The sequence below is a fragment of the Mustela nigripes genome, chromosome 16 (assembly GCF_022355385.1).
Source record: "Mustela nigripes isolate SB6536 chromosome 16, MUSNIG.SB6536, whole genome shotgun sequence".
NCBI lineage: Eukaryota > Metazoa > Chordata > Mammalia > Carnivora > Mustelidae > Mustela > Mustela nigripes.
In genome coordinates this window covers 11,265,332-11,289,535 of record NC_081572.1, presented here as the reverse complement: position 1 = coordinate 11,289,535, position 24,204 = coordinate 11,265,332, and the positions used below count along the sequence as shown (strand labels likewise).

The 24,204-nt window shown below is 53.2% G+C and overlaps 2 protein-coding genes across 8 annotated transcripts in view; one reads left to right on the top strand and one right to left on the bottom strand.

Annotated features, from left to right (window-relative positions):
* Nucleotides 1-16,355, top strand: part of ARSG (arylsulfatase G) — a 101,562-nt gene extending 85,207 nt beyond the window's left edge. For 4 of the 7 annotated variants that reach the window (XM_059381113.1, XM_059381110.1, XM_059381111.1 and 1 more), the window contains 4 exons: nt 1,487-1,595; nt 8,233-8,353; nt 12,641-12,731; nt 15,494-16,355. In XM_059381113.1, the coding sequence (XP_059237096.1) occupies nt 1,487-1,595; nt 8,233-8,353; nt 12,641-12,731; nt 15,494-15,864 (692 nt within the window). In that variant the 3' untranslated portion in view covers nt 15,865-16,355. Of the gene's footprint in view, nt 1-1,486; nt 1,596-8,232; nt 8,354-11,779; nt 11,943-12,640; nt 12,732-13,868; nt 14,046-15,493 lie in introns of those variants that run through there. The other 3 variants (XR_009400544.1, XR_009400545.1, XM_059381114.1) reach the window with 3 other exon arrangements.
* A 90-nt stretch (nt 16,356-16,445) lies between these two features.
* Nucleotides 16,446-24,204, bottom strand: part of WIPI1 (WD repeat domain, phosphoinositide interacting 1) — a 33,239-nt gene continuing 25,480 nt past the window's right edge. Inside the window, exons 9-13 of the mRNA XM_059381117.1 lie at nt 22,208-22,372; nt 21,316-21,423; nt 20,449-20,567; nt 19,871-19,971; nt 16,446-16,970 (exon numbers count right to left, since the gene is read on the bottom strand). Coding sequence (XP_059237100.1) covers nt 16,923-16,970; nt 19,871-19,971; nt 20,449-20,567; nt 21,316-21,423; nt 22,208-22,372 — 541 coding nt within the window. The 3' untranslated portion in view covers nt 16,446-16,922. The remainder of the gene's footprint in view (nt 16,971-19,870; nt 19,972-20,448; nt 20,568-21,315; nt 21,424-22,207; nt 22,373-24,204) is intronic.

Genomic DNA, 24,204 nt, shown 5'->3' with positions numbered 1-24,204 from the left:
GACCCAAGCTTCCATACAGATGTCCTTCCCCGGCTGTGGGTGGAATTATCTGCAGGGCCCTAGCACGTGCGATCAGGGATGCTTCCTCTCTGCTCTTTGGCCTTGAGCTGCAGCATGAGTTATGCATTCCAGAGCCACGTGGGAGTGCAGTTCAGGCTCGCTGCAGCTCTGGATTCCCTGTTCCATGTGCGTGAAAAATGGAGAGTGGGCTCTGTACGTCTTTATGGGAGGGGTGGCTCTCGACAAAGGGCCGCGCGCTTCGCATTCAGCCTGCTGCTTGGTTTCGAGAGTCCCACACCCCTGAGCATAAACAGCCCTGTAGACGTGAGTTGTTTTATGTTTTGTTTCTTTCTTCAACACTTGGGGGACTCCAAAGCTGGTTATGAGAAAATCCCAAGAATGCCGAGCATTTCCGGTAGGGTGTGCTAGGCCAGGGACTTCAAAGGTTCTGTGTGCAGCGGAGTGAGTGCAGAGCGACAGACGCCTCGGTCTTGTGGCCCCCTCCCGCCCATCATCACGGCTTTCCTCTCCGCGCCCGCCAGACATGGGGAAGTTGCATGACCGCGGTATGCGTGCGCTGCGTACGGCGTTTGCCTTGGAAGGACTTTCCACACGCTAACTTTGTGGAATCCTTGGCTCCACTAGGATGAGGGTGGGGTGTGTGTGGGAGTGGTGGGGATGGTCATGGTTAATTCAGTGCTACATGAATTCAGGATGTTTCCATAAAACATGACCTCATCTCTTCCAGCCCGCTGGTCATCATCATAGCCGTGGTCACTTTTGACTTCGTGGTTACGAAAATAATTCCTTTAGTTACCAAAGTGGAAATTCGTAGATTGCACATAGATTGTTCTTACCCCACCCAGCACCCACCCCCCCAAGAGGCAAGAGGTCGGAGCTGTTACTAATGCTGTCTCCATAACATGAGAACGACTCATTAACCCAAAGAAAAACAAAGTGAAGTGAAGTAAACCAAAATACAACAATAAAATTCAGGCCAAATCAGTTGTTGGGCGTCGAGCAGATCAGATAGCTGAGGGAGTGTCAGCCTTCCTTTCTTTTCAAGTAATTATCTTTCTTTTAAAAAATCCTAAACAGTCACATGATGATCAGTAGGGAGAAACGTCATTTTTATTTAACCTGTTTGTTAAATATGTACCGTGTCCTTGGGAGTATGAGACTGGTGGAGTCTCATGATGGGGAGACACACCGTCAGCAAGTTAATGAACTAACCAGACAACTTCAAGTATTAGAATTGTCCTGAAGAAAATAAAGGGGTGGGGTTCAATAGAGAGTGACAGAAGCGACCGTGTACCGATGTTGAGTCCAGGACAGCAAAAGCACGGAATGGAGATGCGAGCTAGAGGAGTAAAAAGAGCTGGTTAGAAAAGAAGTCCTTCGTTTGCGGGAATGATCCAAAACCCTCAGGGGACCTTTAGGAAAGGACCGTGGTCCTAGAGAACCAACTGTCTGTGTCCCCTCACAGGGGGAAGTCCGGCCAAGCAGACCACCTGGGAAGGAGGACACCGGGTCCCCGCTCTGGCTTACTGGCCCGGAACAGTCCCGGCCAATGTTACCAGCACCGCCTTGTTAAGGTAAGAGAGCCGAACTCTCTTGAGATGTTGGGATGTGGCAAAAAGATCACGGACCGACGTTGAGCAGAGAGGCCTCCTCGGCCACGTGCCTTGGCCAGATGCTCCCAGGTTCCCCCAGAGCTCCGAGGGCAGCTCCGATCTCCCTGTAGGCAATCCCAGGTGCTAGGGAGAGCAGCAGTGGCTCTTCTCGAGCCGTCCTCTGGAGAGCACGGTGGAGTGCGGAGGGGACTGGGTGGGTTTCGTGGCTGTGACGCCAAGCCAGGGTGGTGGTGTCTGCTGTCGCAGCAGCATCTGCCCTTCGGGTCTGGGCTCAGCGGAAGGGAGGGGGTAGACCGTTGAAGCCATTCTGTTCTCGGGGGGTAGGGCAGGTGGCCTCAGGGGGCCCGTGTGAAGCCAGCACATCACTAGCCATGGCGGGGGCTCTGTGTCCACCTACCCGGGAGGGGAGGGAGAAGGAGATGAGGCCATTCTTCCTTCTGGGAGTGAAGCTTCTCCAGTGAGGTGAGTTCACGGGCTGCTCCGTCTAGCAGGAGGACGACCGTGAACCGTGAACGTGCCCGTCTCTCACCCTCACACTTACCTCCTTATGAAGGCAGACCCCGGAGGCCAGGTCTCTGGCGTGGCCCGCAGCTGTGCTGTGCCATCCCGAGAGCTGTGGCCTGCAGCTCTCTGTAACCGACACTTATGATGGGAACTTGTCACTCATCCGGATGGGGACTTCCTCTCTGTGGTTCTGCTCTGTGTTCGCTGACAAGGGGGCCTGGGTGCTGTTCATGTCCTAAGAGCTTTGCGTCTGGTTAGAGACAGATGTACGAGGCTCTTCCCTCAGCCGAATGTGTTGTGGCCTGAAGAACACAGCCTCACAGAGGAAAACAAGCTTCCTGGGCTCTTGCAGCATCCCTGGACCTGGTGGGGCGCGAGGAGAAAGACTGAACCTACGGGAAAGCAAGGGGTGGCGGGGAGGGGGTAGGCGCCATCCCTGGCAGCCTGGGGGTCCCCAGGACTCCAGGTGAGCCCTGTACAGTATAATCAGGAGAGGGCAGCGTGCTGTTGGGGGCGAGGGGGGAGCAGGTGTGACAACAACAGCACGGGCTGTAGTCTGTGACGTCAGGCCGGCCGGGACGAGGGCCAGAAGGGCTGCTTTTTATGGGGCTGACTTGGTGCAGTCGGGCCAAACGTTCACAGGCTGGGCTGCACATGCACGAGTCCCTGGGCAGTCTCTCACGTCCCACCGCTGAACACCAGGCACGTGCTTCTCATCTGAGAAGGGTGTTTGCACCTGGGGTCAGCCAGAGCACCGTGAAAACATCATACCCTCGCATTAATGATTCAAGGCCTCAGAAGGGACAACTGACTTTTGGAATAGTTTGGTTGACTGAAAAGAGCGAGTCTTGGCACAAGATAACATTTGTCTAGGGACTCTGGAGTTTTAAGCAGGACAAGACTGATAAGGCCCCATAAGCTCCCCGCAGGATTTGGGGGGGTGGTTAAAGTTGGCCTAGTTATAGCCAGAGAGTTTGTCCCCATAGCATTCGCCTCCTTGCTCTTTCCCGGCCTGAATCCATCCGTGAAAGCCGACTTGGGTGGAGTGTCCTTCCTGCCAGGATTGGCCCCCATGGCTCTCTTCCATGACTCCTTCAGGGTCCGCTCTAAGGACAAGAGCCTTACGATCCGTCTTCAAGAAATTGATGAGAATACTTCATGTCCTTGGGCGCCTGGCCAGGCACCGCTCCCAGAGCGCTTAGCACCTGGGCTTCTACGAGATTCCTCGAGGGGGATACAGAGCTTCTTCCACAACAGAGAGAACTCCCCAGAGCCATTCAGAGCTAAGGCCAGCGTTCCTTCATGCCTCGGTTCTGGTGGCCCGGAGCTGTGATGGGGAGAGACAGGTTGATCTGAACACTCATGAATACAGACAGTAAAACATGTGTTGGGGGAGGGCGCCTGGGAAGAGGGGTCCATACTTACTCCATTGGTTCCCATTCAGAGACACTGTGAATGTTCCATTGCACACCCATGTGACATAACAAGGTCAGAGAAAGGCCTCACACATGTCCTGAACCCCAAAGCCTAGTGACACAATTACAGAGTGAGGGGAATTCCTTTACTCAACAAATATTTATGGTTGGGTCCAGCTGTGGGCCAAGCATTGCTATAGGGACCAGGGATGAGGTAGTGAGCGAATCAGACAGAAAGTTCCTGATTGTTCGGAGCTAACCTACCCTCGGGAGGCCAGGGCTTCGGCAGCATCCATTAAAAGGGCCTGGTGGTTTGAACCTTAGACTCTAAGGCGGGACAGCTCAAGCCTGGCACTGTTGACATTTTGAGCAGGATCTTTCTCTGCTGGGGTAGGGGTGGCGGGTGGGCTGTCTTTTGCACTGTAGGAGGTTGAGCCGTGTTCCTGTTGGATGCCAGTGGCCCCTCCATCCCCAGCTGTGACCATCAAAACGCCTCCAGGCAGCACAAGATATGCCTGGGAGGACAGACTGGGGCCGGCTGAGCGCCAGATACAAAGAGGCGAAGCTTAGGCTCTGCATCTCTGAGCCAGAAGCCTGCTGTCTCTGTTCAGAACAGAGCATCAGAGATTCCTGCGCCGAGTATAAGGTGACCAAATCTCCTTTGGAAAAACAACTAAAGGTGCCATTTAGGCAGGAGAGCAGGTAGCCCCTTTTGGGTTACCTGCAATGCCGTCAGTAGTGTGGAAGGGTGATTGGCCTGCTACTGCCCTGTCCCGAGGCCCGGTCTGGGAGGCCGGAAGTCAAAACCCTGAGAAGACCGCGTTCACATCAGCATGCTGTGGTTTAGATGTCACCACGAGGGCAAGGTCTAGCCACACACTTCCTTTCAGAGTACCCCCCACTTCCCGTGGGCAATGGGTGGTGGAGCTTGGTGGGGGGGTCCTCGCACCCACCCCCACCCCAAGCCGTGCTTTGCTAGGGAACGATGTGCGTGCTTTGTGTTGGGGGCTCCTGACACTCGGGGACGCCTGTGTTGCCTGGAAGCAGTGCTGTGGGGTTCTGCCGGCCTCTAAGGGGGACCTGAGGCAGGGGCCTGGTGGAAACTGCAGTTTCTATACTGTTCACAGAGGGGCTCAGGCCAAGAAGGGGTGCCTTCCTACTCTTCCCAGGGCTCAGCAGGATTTACAACAGGAAGAAACAGAACGAAATGCTAAAAAGGAGCTGCTCCCATGTCCTAGGGACAGTTCCCACTCTCCTGGGACCTGGAGGAAGTTCTGCTGTCCCCTCCCTCTGTGTTCAAGTACCTTCCCTGGGCAACCGCCTTGCCCTTCCCACTTCCCATCTTCAGATCACACCGCCTTTCCCCAGAGATAACCTCCCAGCTTCCGGGAAACGCTTCCCTTCCCAGCCCTTCTGCCATGGATGCGCTCCCACAAGGACCGCCCAGCATGGCCCGTCCCCAGTTCCCATTGACACACATCCTTGGGGCTGCCGGGCTGCCGGGCTGCCTCCCGAACTCCTGGCAGCCCGTGTGCTCAGCCAGCCGGACCCCACGGCACCTTCCCCATCGCAGGGTCTCCGCGCCCAGGTTCCTGTGGCAACACCGTGGAGAGGAGCACAAGGACACACACTCCCTCTGAACAACTTTCTGTGCGCCGCCTGGCTGCAGCCGTATTAAGAAAAAAGAAGCTATTTTTCTATGGGCAGCAGAAGCCCTGCCTGCTCTGATGGCAGCATGTTGGGTCACTGTGCAGAGAAACCGCAGGCCCACGGCAGCAGGGCTTCCTACCTCCAGAAGCCAGGACCGACTTGTCCCTGAGGCTAGGGTGGGGGCGGGGGGGGGGGCTCAGGGCCAGGCCCATGAGATTTATAGGGATGCAAGAGATTTTCAGTTTCTTCTAAAATCAGAAGGAGAAGAAAGAACTTGTAGGTTGAAGAAAATGATTTAATGTGCATTATTTCTCTATGCATCTTTCTGTCAACCCAGTTGTGAAATGGAATTTTTAATATTTTGTATGGAAGACAGGACCCACAAAGAGCCCATAAAAGGCAGATGTGGCCTTGCCCAAAACTTCCATCCCAAGTATCGTCAGCCACAGAAGCTTGAGAATGTATGTTCTAGAGGTTTTTTAGTTTTTGTGTTTTGTTTTTGGTGGTGTTGTCTCTTTCTTGAAGGTTTTAAAGACTCTCAGGACCAGTTTCTTGGATGAGGTTTAAGCTTGGGAGCAGCTAGCCTCCCTTTGGTGGTCTCCGTAGAAACAACATTTTCTCAGAGCTCACACCTCGGCTGGGGACTGGGATGGCACTGGGACCACGTGTGCCCAAGAGCCCCCTCTTCCAGGGCTAACCTCAGGGGCTTGGCTTCCTCCAGGACAGAAGGAAAGACTGGGTGACATCCGGGGCTTGGCAATCAGTGCCAGATTGGCAGGTCTTCAGAGATGTTGCTGATTTTCTCGTGGGCCAAGGTTTTCTTTGTGCTCTGGGTAGATAGGGTATCTCTCAGGACTCTGACCAATTCTGAGATGCTAGGTCCCAATAGCATTAGACTTCATGCTTTGATCCATTAGAAGCTGTGAAGCCTCCTGATACCGGGGAGAAAACGTTAAGGCAAAAAAAGTATGCTCTACATTCCAGAAGAGCACAGATCCTGTTTTCCTTGCACATGGATGTGACCCGTCTGTGACGCCAGACTCTCTTAGGGGTGCAATTTAGAGAAAGCTCGAACCAACAGCCCCCGGCCACCGTGGCCTTCTCGGACTGCACTGCAGGGCTGTGTGCTTCCCAATTTGTCCCAGGATCCTTGGACTCTGGACAGGCTTCTGGACTGTGCTGGACCCCGTTAGTGCTTACTCAGTACTACTTGACTTGGCCCGTGTGGGATGCTAGCTCCTGGACCGAATATCTCCAGAGACAAGCTACCAGCTGTGTGGACCATGAAAGCTGAAGGCAAACCAGAAACATTCTGTGCCATTGTCCAGGGAGAGATTCTGCCCTGGGGGTATGGGGCGAGCAGAAGTATGCCTGAAGCTCGGGGCTGTGCCCAGCCTCAGGCAAACCAGGGCCTCTCTGTGGCTGGGGTGGAGGGGGCTTAGCTTGCCCTGCCTCCATGACTGCCTCGCAGCCCACTGACTCATTTGGCCTGGCCCTTGGATAGAAACAGCCTTGTTGAAAGGACAGTGCATTCGTTTACACCGGAGAGTTTTTTTCCTGACAAAGCACAGCAAGCTGGCAGGAGATGGGCCCTAGAACAGAGTAAAATTTATGTACCACATGACTTTAAAAAATCACATTAACAAAATCCACCAAAATGGTAACAGTGGCTAGCTTTGGGTAATGCACTATGTGTGCATTGTTCTCTCTTTTATATTTCTACATGTTCTATGTATTTTTTCTCCTACCGTAAACATCTGCTATTTTGTAATGGGGAAAAAGTAACTGAAATAAAGGGGTGGACTGTTTCATGTACCACAGCATTTTATTTATTGGACAGAGAGATCACAAGTAGGCAGAGGCAGACAGAGAGAGAGGAGGAAGCAGGCTCCCCGCTGAGCAGAGAGCCCAATGTGGGGCTTGATCCCAGCACCCTGGAATCATGACCTGAGCTGAAGGCAGAGGCTTAACCCACTGAGCCACCCAGGCGCCCCTACCACGGCATTTTAAACAAAGACTGAATATTTGTGACACAGAGACCCAGGGGAGTAATAACGAAGTGTACTTTCTCTAGCAGGTACCTGTCACACACTGTCCCCTCTCAGCTAGTGCCTGTGGCTTAGCTGGTAACAGGTAGAACCCCTTTGTTCTTAGGTCCATAGGGATGCTTTTGTGAACAGCTTTAATTTTTATTTTATTTTTTTAAAATAAATATCCTTTTTAAAGAAAAAAAAAAAGATTTTATTTATCTGACAGAGAGAAACAGCAAGAGAGGGGACACAAGCAGGGGGAATGGTAGAGGGAGAAGCAGGCTTCCTGCCAAGCATGGAGCCCAATGCGGGGCTTGATCCCAGGACCCCAGGAATCATGACCTGAGCTGAAGGCAGATACTTAACGACTGTGCCACCCAGGCGCCCCATTTTGATTTTTTTAAACAGATTTTATTTATTTAGTTGAGAAAGAGAGAGCACAAGAGAGAAGAGGGGCAGAGGGAGAGGGAGAAGGTGACTCCCCCCTGAGCAGGGAGCCCAACCAAGGGCCTTGATCCCAGGACCCTGGGATCATGACCTTAAGGTGAAGGCAGAGACATAACTGACTGAGCCACCCAGGCGTCCCTCTTGTGAATAATTATAACACAAGCACCCTGTGAGCCCGTTCAGAAGTCTTCTATGTGCCTTCTCTGTGTGTCTCATCCACACAAAACCCCATGAGGTGGGCACTATTATCATCATGCCCATTTTAAAGAATAGAAAATTGAGGCATTGAGAAGCCAGGTAGATGCAACCTTGGGATTTGAGGCCAGGTAACTCTCAGCTGCAGGGCTTGAGTGTGAAACCGCTGTGCCATTCTTCCTCTTTGGGGAACAGAAATCCAGGTGGAACCCGAAGAAAGAAGAGGCAGGCGGGGGTGGGCTGTGAGGGAGCATGCCAGTGCTCAGTCTGGGCTGGCTTGGGTGGGCCTCGACCACAGGGTGCCCAGGGAGAGAGTCTGGAAATAGCAGGGGCGATGCTGTCTTGTTCTTCCTGCAGTGTGCTGGACATCTTCCCCACCGTGGTAGCTCTGGCCGGGGCCAGCCTGCCCAAGGACCGGCACTTTGATGGTTTGGATGCCTCCGAGGTGCTCTTTGGCTGGTTGCAGACTGGGCACAGGGTAAGTGGAGGAGGTGTGTGCTCTGCTTGGGCTTTTCAGGGGATCGGCCTGCTGCCTCTCATCCAGAGCCACCTTTGTGCAAAGAGAACCATCTGGAGACGATACATGCAGGTGGCTGCTCCAGACCTAGTTTGTCTTTGAGACAAACCTCTCTTTCCACTCCCCTCCCCCTCTTCCCCTGCAGTCAATCCAGTTTGCCAATCCAGACTTATATTTAAATTTGGCTTAGAGCTGGTATCAGGGGAGAGCTGATTCCCGATAACAGGATTTTTTCACAATTACCGAGTTTTCTGACATCGTAAGCACCTGGCACTTTTTTTGTGGGAGGAGATGGCTGAGTAGTGAGAGTGACTTGTGTATCTGCCCACCCCCCCCAAAATGGAACTTTCTGGAAGGCAAGGATCTCACCAAGAATTCTCAACGCACCTCGCAGTGCCTGGCCCCTAGCCAGCATGGGGTCAGTGTGGATCTAATGAGTAAATGAATGCAGACACCTGAACGAAACAGCTCTTGGAAGGCAGGGCCAACGAACGCTTTATGCCCCCACCTTTCCCCCTGGCTCCCGGAGGGCCCGGCCTGTGACTGTAGCCCCTGCACCTCAGGGTCCCCTCCCCATGTGTGCTGAGGCTTTCAGGGGCAGTGACAGGAAGTGTCGGGCCCAATGGCCTCTCTATGTCATTTCCGTGTGTTTTCCTTTCACCCAAAGGAAGAGGAAGTGGGCGGAGGGAACCCCAAACCCCTTTGTAGGACCCGGCAAGCACATGGCTTCTCAGTTCAGGACCGACACATCAAAGGGTCTATTTGTGTCTTTACCGAGGATCACATGGGAGTGACTCAAATGCTGCTCAGATGTGCAGTGACCGTCACCAAAGCCGCCCCCACACCTCAGCCGTCCCCGGGCAGGCCAGCACTCTGGCCCCAAGAGGGGCCCCCTGTGCTTCTGTGAGCATTCATGCAGTTTCTGGGGTTTGTCAGTCATGCCCTCTGAAGAAGTATGGCTTCTTCTGCAATAAGGAGCCTTCTAGAGCTGCCGACCCCTTCAGGCTGAGTCCTGCTGAGACGCAGCGAAGCAGCAGGAAGATGGTTTCCGCCTTCAGACTGGAGGTTTGCAGTATGTGACCCTGGGGGTTTATGGAAGACGTCAGTGGAGAGGTGCTCCTGAGTGTTTATTATGGTGGCTACTAACAGAATGATTGGGGTCACCAGGAAGTGCTTCAAGGACTCTGGGCTCCTTGACGTGCTTGGTCTGCCTGTGGAAGCCAGCTCCTTCGCACTCACTTCCGTTCTCAGACTCAAGAGCGCTCACTCTCCCTCCACTTGTGCAGAGTCACCTAGGCCCAGGCTTGGGGCCTCTCTGTTGCTGGGCTAGTGCCTGGGTTGGGGGGGGTGCACAGGAACCAGGTGGGAAGATGAGACCCATGCCGCAGCACTGTTGGGGGTTTTCGTGGGGACAGAGGATGTGTGGGGACTCAGCTGGGTGGCTCCCTGACCACACCCCGGGGCCCAGGAGGAAACATCACTCAGGGCTCACCGGAAGCCACTGATGGACTCTTCAAGAGCAAAAGCTCTCAGGTGCTGGTACCTTTGGGCCACACCCAGCCTCCCCAGCACCAGATGCCCATAGTGTTTGTGAAGACGCTGGAGATAAGAATATTTGGAGTTTGAGGGCAGCACAGGTGGTTGTTGGCCCTGGATCGGGTCTTTTCTGGTCACCCGCTGGAAAGACTAGAGTAAATCGTCTTGAATTTGCTGAGAGAGAGGCCAGGAGGTGCAGGGAGTGACCGCACAGCTTTACAACCATATGCAGATGTGTACAGACACCTTTGGGACTCCCCGTGGATTTTTTAAGAAGCACACTGTGTGTCCACACTGTGACGGGTCCTGGGCTTACAAGGGTTCCAGTATGGTGTGGTTTAGAAAACCAATCGTTTCAAGAAGCTCAAAGTAACTCCTAGATGATCATCTCAAAAACAGTATGCAAATACGGCTTGGCTGTGGGGTTCTTCCCTATTTTGCAAATGAAGTAACCGCAAGTTGAAGAGCTCAAGCCGCCTAGAGCCACAGGCCCACTGGCGACCGCCCTGGCCAATGTGGAGGGATTTAAAGGCAAATCATGGGCTGCCGGGTTTTCCCAAAGGGGCATGGGTCGGTGTTTAAAACCCGTAGCGGCTGCCAGCAGCCTGCGCTGTCTTGCACTTGGTCTGCATCTGGGTCCTGAGGGCAACCACAGGGAGGTGTGGGGCGCCTGACTGGGGAGGCTGCCCCGGGTATCCCGCTTTTGTGTTTGCCCCGATAGAAGCACGCGAGGTTGTCATGTCCCCAGGGGTCGAGTCCTCCAACAGCTCTAGGTCACCACCAAGTCCACACATTGTCAGCAAAGGGAAGGCTTCTTTAATGGCTCTGCATCTGCCAGTCCAAACCGGTCTGGGGCTGCTGTGGGTCCTGAAAGACATGGCACCTTCCGGGAGGCCATCTGCCCAGGAGCTGGGCACTGGGTTGCAAGGCTCAGGAAGTGGCATCACTTCTCTTAGGGAGGCCCCTAGTGGTGGAAGCCGCCCTGCCGGGTGGCTGACCCCTTCTGGAGCAGGGCTTTGCAGCCTCACCTGCATGTGTGTGCGCGCGCGTGTGCACGCATGTACCACAAACCCCCGGACCTCTAGGGCCCGAGGAGATGCTCACCTGCTTAAAACAAAATGGAACAAAGGGAACAGGTAAGGAAGCTGGGAAGCCGGTGCAGCTGGGTTGCAGAAGATAAAGTTATCTTTGAAATTCCGACCCAGTGTCCCCGGAGAGGACCAGTCTTCAGCGGTGATTCATGTGTAAATTTGCCAGCCTTCTTCCTCTGTTGATAGAAACAAGAACGCCCTGGCCAGTCTGCACGAAGGAAAACAAAACCCATCCCTGTTTTGGAGCGGGAGCCAACCTGAAGTTTTGCTTCCTCTTCCTCTTGGATTTTGGAAGTTGCCTCTGGTAACGCGGCATAAATATCCTGGACCTGGCAGCCCACCCTGACGGAATTTCTGTGACAGAGTCTCAAATCATGGTCACGATTTGAACCAGCGGAGCGCGACTCCCACCTCCTGGATGTCTGAGCACGTCTTGGGTCGTTTTTCCCAGTCCCCCACTTCCTGCCTTCTCCAGGAGGAAACCAAACGGCCTCCTGCGGTGACGGGCTTGGCTTCCTGCAGGCCTGGCAGAAGAGTGGGTTTTGAGTTACGACTCCTTTTCCTGTTTGGAAGGAGCCTGCTGTCATCACACTGGCTGGGGACCTTGCGGGGACTGTCACGAGAGCATAGCATGGAAGCTGCAGGTGTGGGAGGAGCCCCGCCCTCCGCGGCATCCTCTCGGAGCCGGGAAACTTGGGGGGACAGCTGTTTACTGCTCCAACAGATGTTTCTCATTTTTTTTTTTTTTTTTTTTTTTTAGCCCCATGGAAACTTTGAATCACGTAAGCGCCTTTCCAGTAATATATATCGGTCATGGTTCATCCCAGGGCGGCCTCCTGCTTGCAGCCCAAACCCACCAACTGACCAAGGACACCAGTCATTTATTTTCTACCAAATCCTGCCCTTGGCAAAGCCTGAATTAGGTGTGTTTCCGCTCTATAGGGTGATGCTTTCATCCATGGTCTGATGAGGATTTCCTCAGTCCGAATGTTAGGATTGAGTCAAAGGTGAGGACATCCGTGTTAGGCTGTGCTCACTTCTGGAGAAACCATGCCTCTCAAGGATGCCTTCTCTGGCCACCCTTACTCGAGGGAGAGCCCGAAAGTCAGGGGGATGCTAAAGAAGCTGTTCTTCCAAGGAGATCTAAGGAACACCTGTGCCAGAGTCCCTGGGAAGATCTGGGAGACAGGCAGATCCCCAGGCCCTAGCGTGAACTTGAGGGCTGGGGTCCTGGCAGGTGGGTGACTGGCGTGTCACATGGAGTCCCCTGCACTTAGGACAGCCCTGCAGCCAGTTTCAAGAGCTGATGCTGTGCCCTCTTGACGTTCTTTGGCATTGAACAAGGTTTCTCTCACTTTGATTTTGCCCTGGACCCTGTGCATTCTGCAGGAATCTGCCGCGAGCGACAGCCCACTCTGATTTAATTAACTGGCCAGACAGCTACTTCAGGGAGGCCTCGCAGGGGGGTTGGCTGGTGTGGCCCATAGGCCCGGGTTGGTGGGCATTTGGGGCCATGTTGGGGTGGGGTTGGTAGGCTGGGCACCAGGACGGAGAAAGGAATGCTTTCCGGGGAGTCACCAGCGTGGCTGTCTGGTTAGGAAGTCCTGCTCCTCTTCCTCAGGTACTTTTGCATCCTAACAGTGGGGCGGCTGGAGAGTATGGAGCCCTTCAGACGGTCCGCCTGGGGCGCTACAAGGCCTTCTACATCAGCGGTGAGTCAGGTGTCCCCTGCCCAGATCTTCCCGGAGGCCTCCAGGAGTGGGTGGGGGCTAGCCTCCTACAGGGAGCTCCCGGGGCCCAAGGCACCCCCACCCCTGTCCCAGCACAGGCCCTCTGCCCCCACGAACAGGAAAACAAGGTCTTTCTGCCATTGGCTGACATTTCCAGCAAGCTCAGAGCCGGTCAGCACGCTTAACACGGTTCCTTTCCCCTGAAGAGCGTTTCATTCCGTTGTTTGGCTTTAAATGCCAGTTTGGCTGAACATGAAATGGGAGCTTAGGGATACTTTAAAGTGTAATTTACTGGACAATGGACTGTTTCAGAAAATAGACTTGAGAGGTTGAGTTAGCAAACCGACAGAAGTCTCTTCATCGTGGTTCATTAGCCAACCGTCTTAAATGTACGTTGTAGAAATGCGATACTGGGTCCGTTTGATTCTCAGAATCTTCCAGTGGCTTCTTGCTGCCCACTGAGTTCAGGCTCCTTCCAGCCTGGGTCCCCACACTTTTCCAGGGTCAGTTCTCCAAGAGCAATGGCCTTCGTCCTTGGCCTCATATCAAAACCTCTCTCAGTACCCCAGTCAGGTCATAAAACTCCCTCTCATCTTCCCCGCTGGGTACAGTTTGGGGAACCTCTGATCATGATCACGTTCTGCCGTGTATGCCAATCATTTGGGTCCATGTTTTATTTCCCCTACTAGTTTTGAGCTTTGTAAGATGTTTCCTTTTTGTTGTCTTTAAGTGCTGAACACAGCGCCTCATACCTCCCAGGGACCCTAACATTTTTCTTTCAGTGAATGAAAAACAAAAAAAATAAGCAAAACAAAATCTGGGACCTGGTGCAGATTCCAATTTGATTCAGTTGTTTCATGTTAGAGCATTCCAAAGAATTATAAAGAACAGAAATGATTTTCCTTGAGTGTAAATACGTGATCCCGAAGAAAAACGTGGCATAAAAACAAAACAAGTTCTTTGAGTTCATAACTTGAGGGATATTAAAAATGCCACAAGAATTATTGATTCTCCAAAGCCTAAAATACAAACCAGTCAGATATTTGTTATGCTTTCAGATGGAAAGTTTCTAGATTACAGTCCTTACATTACATTATCTCAGAGGTATGGGTTCTGCAGGCCGAGTTAATTTCAGAAGTCACAGCCCTGCCAGAAAGCCCTTGGCCCCACGGGATTGGAATCCTGAATGTTACTATGAAGTCATCGGACTGTTCAGAAACGATCACAATCGGACAGGAATTATGACACCCAGGGGAGGGAAGTTCTTCTTCTGAAGAGTCACCAAGTCCCGGGATGGTGAGCACGAGGGTGGGGAGGACGGAGCCCCACGCATCTGGGTGTGTGTTGGGGAGGAAGAGTGTGCCCTGTTTTGATCCCTCCCTTCCCCTTCTCTTTGAAAATTCTCATCCTTATTACTCAAAACTATTTCAGATAAACAACATGTCTTGACATCTACTACATTAGAGAATGATGTGGAGGGAGTTTATCCGCGAATTTTGGGGCTTTCTCCTCTCTGGCTCCCTCCTCCTTCCTGAGATTTCTACTCGTCCATTTTCTCAGGCAACCCTGAGCTCTGTCCCAAAGAGCTCAAGTCAAACGGACTACAGTTCCCTCGCTGGGCTCTAGCTCCTCCCTGCTACACAGGTTGAGGGGTGTCTCTGTTGGGGGATGGGTCTCTTAAACGCAGACCCAACCCCCGTGACCTCTGTGTTTCAGTGATCAAGTTCTTTTCAGTTTCTGCCTACCTTGGTAACTTCCTGGTGCCTTCCTTTTTTTTTTTTTTTTTTTTCCTAAATATGTTGCCTAGAATTTAGAAGTGTTATCCGTAGGAGTGCTTGTTCCATGATTCTGTGGAGTGGAAGTCTTACATTTTTCTAAGAGGCATTCACCGCTGGCCTTGCTCGACTGACTGCAAACCTCATTCTCTGTCTGCCCTTTCTTGGCAATGAAGAGCCAAATTGGACTCCAGATTCTAGGCACAGACAGGCACTCTCGGGTTCTGCCGAGTGACCTGAATGTCAGCTGTAGGAGGAAGACCATTAAGGAGGACAAGTAGGCAAGAGCATGGCTTTCCCTGAGCAACTGATGAGTTTCTGCCCTATTGTTTGGCTGCCAGGAAGCTCAGAGCTCAAGGAGGCATTCAGGGATTGCCACATTTCTGGTGGCTGTCCTTTGCAGGGATTCCTTTTGTTTATTCGGTCGAATTATATTAACTTCTGCCAGATACCTATTTTTTGAATGGAAAAGGCGGGGAAAAAAAAAAAACAGTCACCTGAATCATTAAGAGCTAAGGATGCAGCCATGACTCCCATTTTTTGTTGCTCCTCTTCTGAGGCTGCCTCCGTAGCCAGATTCGAGTTCGTACAAGAATCTCAGCTGCAACCCAAAGTGAAATGACTCGCCTCGCCTTCCTGCCCCGTCCACCTGATGCGGATTTTGGTGTTCAAGAAATCAGTGTTTAGGGGAAGAGATCTTATTTCCTCACAAAGGGTAGAGAGGAGAGATCCCTGATTGGCTGTCCTAAGGGCTCTGAAGGCAAGTTCGGGAGAAGTTCCAAGTCATTCTGGACAATGGGAGCATCCCTGGAATGAATCTCCAGGCGATTCCTTGGACAGGCAGAACAGTTGTTTGAATATTGAAGACCTGGGCTGTTTGGATGAGTGTATGGTCAATCACGATTCTCCTCTTCCCAGCACAGGGCCAAAGCTAGTCTGACGGGGTACTTGTTGTCACCCTCTCTCTAGGTGGAGCCAGAGCCTGTGATGGGGCCGTGGGGCCTGCGCAGCATCACGAGCCGCCTCTGATCTTTAACCTGGAAGACGATGCTGGGGAAGCTGTGCCTCTAGACAGAGACGGTGCCGAATACCAGGGCGTACTGCCCGTGGTCAGGGAGGTCCTCGCCGATGTCCTCCTAGACATTGCTGGTGACAACACCTCCAGAGCAGATTACACTCATGATCCTTCTGTGACCCCCTGCTGCAGTCCCCACCACGTCGCCTGCCGTTGCCAGAGTCCCAGAGCATCTGCCAGACCGATTTCCCCCCAGGCAGAAGGTGTTAGGAAGCGAGGGCAAGTCCCAGCTCCAGCTCCAGATGCTGTAAAACTAAGTCTCTGACTATTGTCCTGAAGCCACTGTGTTGTGCCCCCGGCAGCCCCTCCCGCGTGTGGTGGTCGAGCCAAGAGCATTCGGACTTCGGAGCTAGATCTGGGTCAAGCCCTGGCTGTGATTCTTTGAATCTGAGGATGAAAGAAGGCGATTTAGGAAAATGCTGGCCACGTGCCCTGACACAGCACTTACTGTATTTCAGTTTCCTTTCTCTGCGCCCAGTTTGGCTGGTCGCTTTAGCATAGGTTCATCCCAGCTGGGATGGAGGACACTGCTTCTCCATCTTTAATATGCATCCCTGTCAGCTGGGAGCTTGCAGAAGTGCAGACTCTGATCTGTGGGTCTGGGGGTGGGGCCCAAGAGGCTCCATTTCTGGGCGGCTGCTGGGGGAGACCTTGAGTAGCACCGACGCAGACTAGGACCGAGTTAGAGGTTTCCGGGTCTCAGCACAGAAGAACCCACAGAAATCCATGGCTCCGCTCGCCTCCCTCCTCCCGCTTTTAAAGATCGGAGGACTGTATTCTAAAGATTTTAGGCATCCTTCCTGCTTCCTAAAACCAGGAAGAAATAAAAGTTGAAAACCTCAAAAATGAATTGCCATGATTTTATTATTAGTGTCCTAAATGGGACTCAAAAGGTAATAAATGATTTATTGCAATCACTGCAAAAATACTTTGCCTGGCAGAAAACAGTCTCTCTATGTACGTAATATACAAGAAATACAATTCAAAGAGATCTTCCTATAAGTACATTTTTACATGGCATACATTTAAAAGAATGCCCTTCATCATATAAGTTCCGGTTATAGACCAATGTGGTTGGTTAACATTGACACTATGGCTGTAACAATATTTCGGATAGCAAGATGTGTCTATAGTGTCTCTCGTATCCACTGGCAACCAGGGCAGAGGAGAGCTCGGAGAGCAGTGAACCATGTCCTGTGGCTTAAGCAGGCGGCCCCTGCCCCCCTTTCTGCACACACAACTGCACTCCATTCTTCCACCTTCCTTGTTTTCTCCAAAACCACCTGACAGGGGGGTGTCCTGATTTCTGAGGTGCGCTTCTCATCAAGACTGCTTCGTTTTGCCCTTCTGACTTCCACGGCACAAGATTATCTACCAAAATCAAAACAGAATGGCCTTACTCTTTCCAGGAAGAGGTGGTTAGGCAGGCTGCATTATTAACAGATCTGAGCCCACACGGGGTCAGCAGGGGGAGGCTGGGCGCTGTGGAGATTTTCCGCATGTCCACGGACTGGCCGTCACTCGCGGCCAGAGAAAATCCACCCATCTTAGGTGTAGACGAGTGTGGCACAGTTTCCAAAAAAATACTGTGTATAAAATGTGTGTACATGTGTGGGTATTTATATGTATATGCATTTTTTTAAAGGCTCATTTTGTAAACACAGACTGCTAAGTCACTACTAAAAAGTCGGTAAATACCCTTGGTCCCAATTCCCTTACTCCTGCTCACGAGAGTAAGACTAGTTGGAGAGAATACACAGACTTGTAAAGGTTGATGTGTTCTTACAACAAAAACAGCTTCCCAAATGTGGCACCTTTCTACAGTACCTGAAATGATCGGTTCTCTTATTGTTTATGGAGCAGAGTAAATCTCAAGGAGATAAGAGTGATCAGATCCAGGGACATGTGAGTATATTTTAAAACACACACACACACACACACACACACAAAACGAAAACAAGGGAAGACCCACTTGCAATGACCTGTGTTCTGAAGGCAAAGGCCCAGGGAGCCCCTCCTGAGATTAGCGGGGCAAGCCCATGATCTGAGCTGAAAGAGAGGTGGTTTGAACAAAGCTGAGACTCCAAGATCTTTTCACGATCCCAGAAGTTTTTAAGAGATGTGGGTAGAGGTGTGAATTCTGGCCACGTATGTGTAACAGGCACACTGATGAGAATAAGGGAAGGAGAGGAGTTGTCCACATCTCCTCTCCTGTTGGACATCGTTGCCAATAAGGGCACGAGATGGTCCATGTCGAGAGGAGGTCCCTGTGGCCCTCATACCTCTGACCCCCGTGTAGTGAGATGGACAAGGCTGTCTGCCGCCACACTGGGAGTCCACAGCAGCTCGGTCCTGTCCTCCCTGTCTGTCTGGAGGCTGGAGGGCGGGGCTGGGGTCTTGATGGCCTCCATGACCCCAACCACCAGCTGTAGGGTCTAACCGGGATCTCATTCAGCGAGCCACACTCTCACTGGCAGGAGGCCTTCCTTGTGTCTAAGTAAAAATCCCAGAAGCAAGTTAAACCAACTTTATGTGTTTGGTTCTTAAGAGGGAGATGGGACAAGCGGCTCATACCCAGCTTCCTGGCAGTGTTTAGGTGAACAGGCCTCTTGACAAGTTCTATCACTAGATTTTAAGCATCTCCATTTTTTTTTTTTTTAAACTTCAAACACAGGATAGACACAGTGTACCTATTATTTTATGCAGGTTTTCTTTGGCAGGGGACCATCTCCTGAAAGCCAGTATCTGAAGTACGCCAATTGTTTAAGTACAAGAGGTTGTAGAGCTTACTTTGATGACAGTTAAGGACCTAATTAATAATCAAATAGTCTCTTGTAGCAGTCACAGACTTTCACCAAAACTACTGAAATGGAACCTAGTGGGTGAAGCCTCTAAACCCGGATGTCGTGGGACACAGTTATCCCCCGACGTCTGCTCTGCTCTGGTTCCTAGAAGATACAACCTCGGGTAACTGACCGCCAACTCTTGAGGGGAATGGAAGAACCCCCTTTATGGCTAGTTGGGGTATGAGAACCCAAAGGCAAAACAACTGGTTTATCAGGAGACAGCAAGCCGACAGCTGATTTTATATTTATAATGAGTGTTTTTAAGAACCAGTGCTTTCCACCCCTAAAATATAAACTGGACTTATTGGCACTGGGTTTGGCAATCTGCCTATTAAAAGCCAGAAATGTACCTCTCAAGCAGAACTCTGCAGAGCCTTTATGGGCTGTCCCAACCCCATCCCTCTCGTCATGCACGGAGGGCCCCAAACAGCCTTTTTTTTTTTTAAAAAAAAGCTGACTGGGCTTACCAGGTCGCCCCAGGACTTCTACAAGAAAGAAACTAGACCTGGATGCCATCCTTTTGCAAATGGAATTTCAACTGATGTGAAGTAGTGCTCTGGGGAAAACACTGTAGCCTGAGACCCAACAGGCCCCGAGGAGCCCAGTCCAGCTGCAGGAGCCTGACTCCACAGCTCTTTGAGTCTGGGCCCAAACACGGCTTCCAAGTCTAAATGATTTCCGGTGTATCTGTGCCCCACTCTAACCGTAGCTCCCAAGAGCTGTCTGCAGGTTGCTCGAAATGGAAGCTTGAAGAATCAGAAGCTAAGGAGGCGCCGGCAGCCACCCAGAGCAAGGATCCTCTCTTCAGACAGGAATGCTGGAAGAAGCCAAGCCTTGCAACGGGCCCACCAGGAGGGTGCTTGTTGCCATAAGGGCTGAAGCAGGACGCAGGGAAAGGCAGCAGAGCGCTCCACCGGGCCTCCCACTCTCTACCTGACTGCCGGGCGGGGAGCCCGGGAGAGCCCAGGTCGGCGGTGAGAGCCTGAGGAGGGTGAGGGTCTAGCTGGCTTGCGGAGCACAGAGGCCCAGCCCTGTGAGAGAATCATCCTTAGCAAAAAGGTGGCAGTATTCTGCAAAGACATCCTTAAAAGGAGCCTCCGGCAAATGGAGTTTATGCAGGCACGGATACCCACCTCCGGTGCAGCACAGAGAGTGCAAAGGAAGCCCGGTTAAAATGCCTCCAGGCTGCTGAGACTCCCCGGATTAGTATTCGTTATTGGAATGCTGCCAGCTTTAGCCTGACACCTGCCGGCTGGTCTGTGGGGCCTGCGGCACAGGGCAGCCGCCGTGGCTTCGGACTATTAGAGGGGAGGTTAGCTGTGACAGCGCGAGAGGACAGGGAAAGTGACTTCGCCTCCTGCCCAAGGTGAAGGCTTCCTTCTAAGCGCACAGACTGAGCCACTCTTAGGGATTCCTAATGCTCACAGGGGGGAATTCATTCTCGTCATCAAGACACACTGGTCCGGTGGCAAACTCATGTTCGGGAATAACCTCTCCTCGGAGGGCTCCGCCGTCCTCAGAATAACCTGGAAACCAAGAATGAGACATGAGAGAAGCCCCACGGTCTCCTCTTCTTACGCTATGAGCCCGGGGCGGGAGCCTCCAGGGAAACCACGGGAAGCTGCTTTTGCCTTTAGAATGGAGAGAGACTGGTGCTCGCTTCGGCAGCACATGTACCAAAACTGGACGGAGAGACTGCTGCAGAGGAGTCAGGTCCCCACGAGGTGCAGTTTCCAAGGCTCCGGCCGACCTCACCCACCTTCTACCCCAGGCACCGCCAACTCTCCACCTGTGGCCAATTCTCAGAGGGGTGACCCTATTCGTTTGGGGCTCTGCCTGCCAGGTTTAGGGACCTGACTTGAAAGGCTGTTCTCACGGCCACACTGGAGGAGGGAAGGGGTTCAGGGAGCGTGTTCCATCCACGGGTGACGGTGCAGAGAGAAAGCACGGTCGGAAAGGCGGCCCCACGGTGCCCCCGGCCAGGCCCCCCCATCCACACTCACCTGGCACCGTGGAGGCCGACGAGGTGCTTGGTCTGGCTACAGTTGCTGCGTAAGACTGAGGTAATGAAGGTCTGAGGTCATTTTCTTTATTTTCTTCCGTTGTTCCTGAGCTAATCAAGCTAATTACAGCAATTGGGGGAAGGGGAGAGAAAAAAGAGATCATCACATATCCAGGCTATTGCCAGAAGGAAAAGCACCCGGAAGCTCAGGCTTGCCCACTCGAGCTTAAAGTATAGACCTATCTGGACACCGCTGGGTCATGTGACCTCCCAGGGACCTTGAACGGCCCGTGTCAATCATGCAACTCCCAGTGACCCCCTTTCTCTTGCTCTTGGCCCACCGCGTTGCTGGCTAGTTTTATCAAGTTAAAAAAAAAATGGTTAGCTTCTTTCTTCTAATGTTTAGCTTCTTTCTCGTATATGCACTGAGCGAGGATGGGCCCTCTGCTCTTCCTGAAACACCTGGCGAGGACGCCGAGCCACACTCGCAGTGGGGGGCTCGCGCTGTCCTGTCGCCGCTGGAGGAGGTCGCCTTGCTCTCAGTCACAGATGTCAGGAGAACTTCTGGATTCTGTTTGGGCACCACTGTTGAGCACCCATTATGCACGAGGAGGAAAGGCTGCAGGAAGACATTCCCTTTCTTCGAGCACGTGGTACTCATCCCGGCACTTTTCTAGAGCGTCCTGGGTGGTGAGGGCACTGGACACTGAGCCCCGCACGAAGCGCGTGCCCGCTCGAGCTCTGCCTCTGAGAAGGCCGGCGAGGAAGACAAGCGAGGGCCCTGAGGCTTGTCGTTCGCGGCTCAGGGAGCTGCTCTGCTCGACACAGCCAGCTCTTAAAAGGCTTTTGTGAAAACTAGTCTCTTCACCTGTGGGTCTTGATTAAGACACATTCTCCTCCGTCCTGAGGGTCCAAGTTGTAGATGTAAAGGTGTCCATTAGACGATGCGACCAGCAGCCTCGGCAGTTTCTGGATCCTAGAAGCCAAGGGAAACATGTGCTGTGGTCTCAGCAGTGACAGGTGATGGGCCAGCTTCAGATACAAAGCCTCACCCACCTTGGCCGTCACACTGGCTTCTCCTGCCCCCAGAAGCCTTTACCCAGCCCATGGGCCCTTGATTCTGGGTGTTTTTGGCCCTAGTGATCTACCTGGAGGATTATTTCTTGTCTTTGAAAGTAACTGGGCATGAGACAGAAGGAGGCGTGTCGTGTGCCCGCTCTTACTCCACAAAAAGCCACGGCAGCAAAATATCCGCTGACCTGAGCAGGATACAACTTTTGGCTTATGTGGCTCTCTGTCTTTTACGGTGACAGAAAGGACAAAGGACAAACTTGGCCCACTGCATTGCTGGCTAGTTTTATCAAATTAAAAAAAAAAAAATGTTTCGCTTCTTTAATAAACTCCTTTAAACCACTTAGATAAAGTATCTATCAAGCCCAGAGGTGTCTGAACCCGGACTGTGGAACTAGAGCCTTGTTACAGAGTTATGTAAAAACGGGAGTTGCTTTCAAGATAGTGTCATTATCACCAGAAAGTTGGGGTTCCCGTGCCAGCTTCCGGCACCCCCGCCCCCCCAAAACAGGCATGACAACCAGGGAGGAAAAGCAGCTGACGGACACGGCAGCCTTCGAGTCTGCTCACCCTTCCTCTTGGCCGTCTCTTGTCCTTTGGCTCCCTGCACGTGTTTGGGGACTTTGCACTCTGGGCAAACAGCCCGGCGAAGGCTTTTGCCCGCGGAGGGTGGGCGGGGCCGTACGTACGTGGAGAGCGAGCAGATGTTCCTCTGCCCAGAGAAGTTCAGACGTCCGGTGGCGAAGGCCCTGTCCTGGTTCATCATGTCTGACACCTGGGTGGGGAGGTAGTTGGAAGCAGCCATGAACATTTTTCCCATGTAGCCAGTCCAGGTCGAAGGTTCTTCTGGTCGGCTGGGGGAGCAAGGCACAGGTGGAGGTGAGACAGCCCCGTGGGCCCGGGCCCTGGGCCAACTCCCCGCCCGCCCCAGCGCTGGGGGATGTGCTCGAGGCAGCGGGAAGGAACTGTGCCTTCGCATTGCATCCTGCCCACCCGCAACAGCTCGGGACGTTCTCTGCTGGCCGTGCCAGAAGGGCACCGAGGGCTTGTTTGTCCTGCGGAGGGGCCATCGTGAAGCCGTTAAGTGGTTCCCAATGCTACCTCTTCCCTACATTAGAGAAGTTGCATGTGGTGATCAATCTGATTTCCAGATTTCTAAGAAGGGGGGCCAGGGGCGGGCACGAGACGGGATCGCTATCTGGACTCTGAAAACGAGGCCCAAGCCCGTCTCCGGCTCGCGGAAGAACAGCGTGATCTCAGGGTCAAGGACTCCCTGGTCAGACTGAGTGGGAAGCAGACGTCCGGGCAAGACGCTTTGGACGGTGTTTGGTTCCAGCCCTGAAGCCGCCCGGGTCCCCAGGGATTCCCAATGGTGGAGATAAATCAGAGGGGACCTGCTGCGTCCCCTGCCGTCATCTGGCTCCGTTGCAGGGCGTCTGCCGGACACGGGGGTGGCTGCTCTGTCGGTGACAGGTGGGAACGGGTCGGGGCACAGCCCTGCCCTCGCGCTGTGCGTACTGGGGCCGCATCAAGGACTAGTGGCCACACGCATTCCTGGGAGCACTGCCGAGAGGCCGCTTGGGTACAGGGCCTGGGCGGTGGCGATCGCACGCCGTGGCTCGGAAGCACGGGCTTCTTTCTCACTCTGTTTACCAGTCGGGTAGGTGGGCCCTGGACAAGCCTCTGGGCCTGGATGTTCCCATCGGAAACTGACGGCCCCTCTTAGTGGTTTCGCCCTTATTCTGTGATCCTGAGCATCACGAGACAGACCCGTCCTGTTTGCTCTGCGTCTCTGTGCCAAGGGGTAGGATGTGCCAAGAGGCAAAGAGGCCCCGCACCCCTGGGGCAGACACGGCACAGAGACGTCAACTGTGACGCCCCGCGGAGGGTGAGGGTAGGCGCTCCTCCAGGACGGCGGAGGAGGGACAGGGGGATGGAGTTCCTTCACCTCCCAGAGAAACCATGATAACCTCAGCTGGCTAACATGCCACCTGGCAGGGCTGTCCTGAGCACGGGAACAGGTGACCCCTGCTGAGGACTCACGTCGTGCCTGGCACACGGCAGATGCTATTTGATAAGACGGTGTCTGCACCGACTGGGGAATGTTCTGGGGGTGGTGGCCGAGAGGCCGGGCTCGGGAGGCAGGTCCAGCTCAGCTGTGGGTGCGCTGGGACAGGAAGGCAGAGCAGGGGCGGGACGCAGAGGCAGAGGCAGGTGCACAAGGCCTATGGGAGCCACAGCCAAGCTGGTCTGGCTGTGCTGCCTGAGGCGGGAAGGCCGCACAGCAGGTAAGATGCACCAAGAAGGGCCTCGAATGCCCGGCTGGTGGAGCAGGCACTTCTTTCCCAGAGCTGGGGGAGTGGGGGGCAGTAACAGTTTCTGAGGAGAGAGGGTCAGGTTTAAAGGAATGCTTCCAGAAAACTAGCCCACTGAGAAGATACAGGACAGACTGGTAAGAAGAGCCCAGAGAGAGTGAGACATAACCGAGCAGACAGGAGATGCTCAAGATCCGGTTCAGGCGGCAGCCTGAGAAACGGGGCTGCAGAGGCCGGTGGGAGCCATCACAGCGGCTCCTGCTTCATGCACAGCCAAGTGGAAGGTCAAGAGCCACCCGGGGGAGGAAGGGGTTGTTCCCAGCTCTCTGCGATCACTGACGGAAGCAGGAGAGCCTTCAAATGGTAACTTC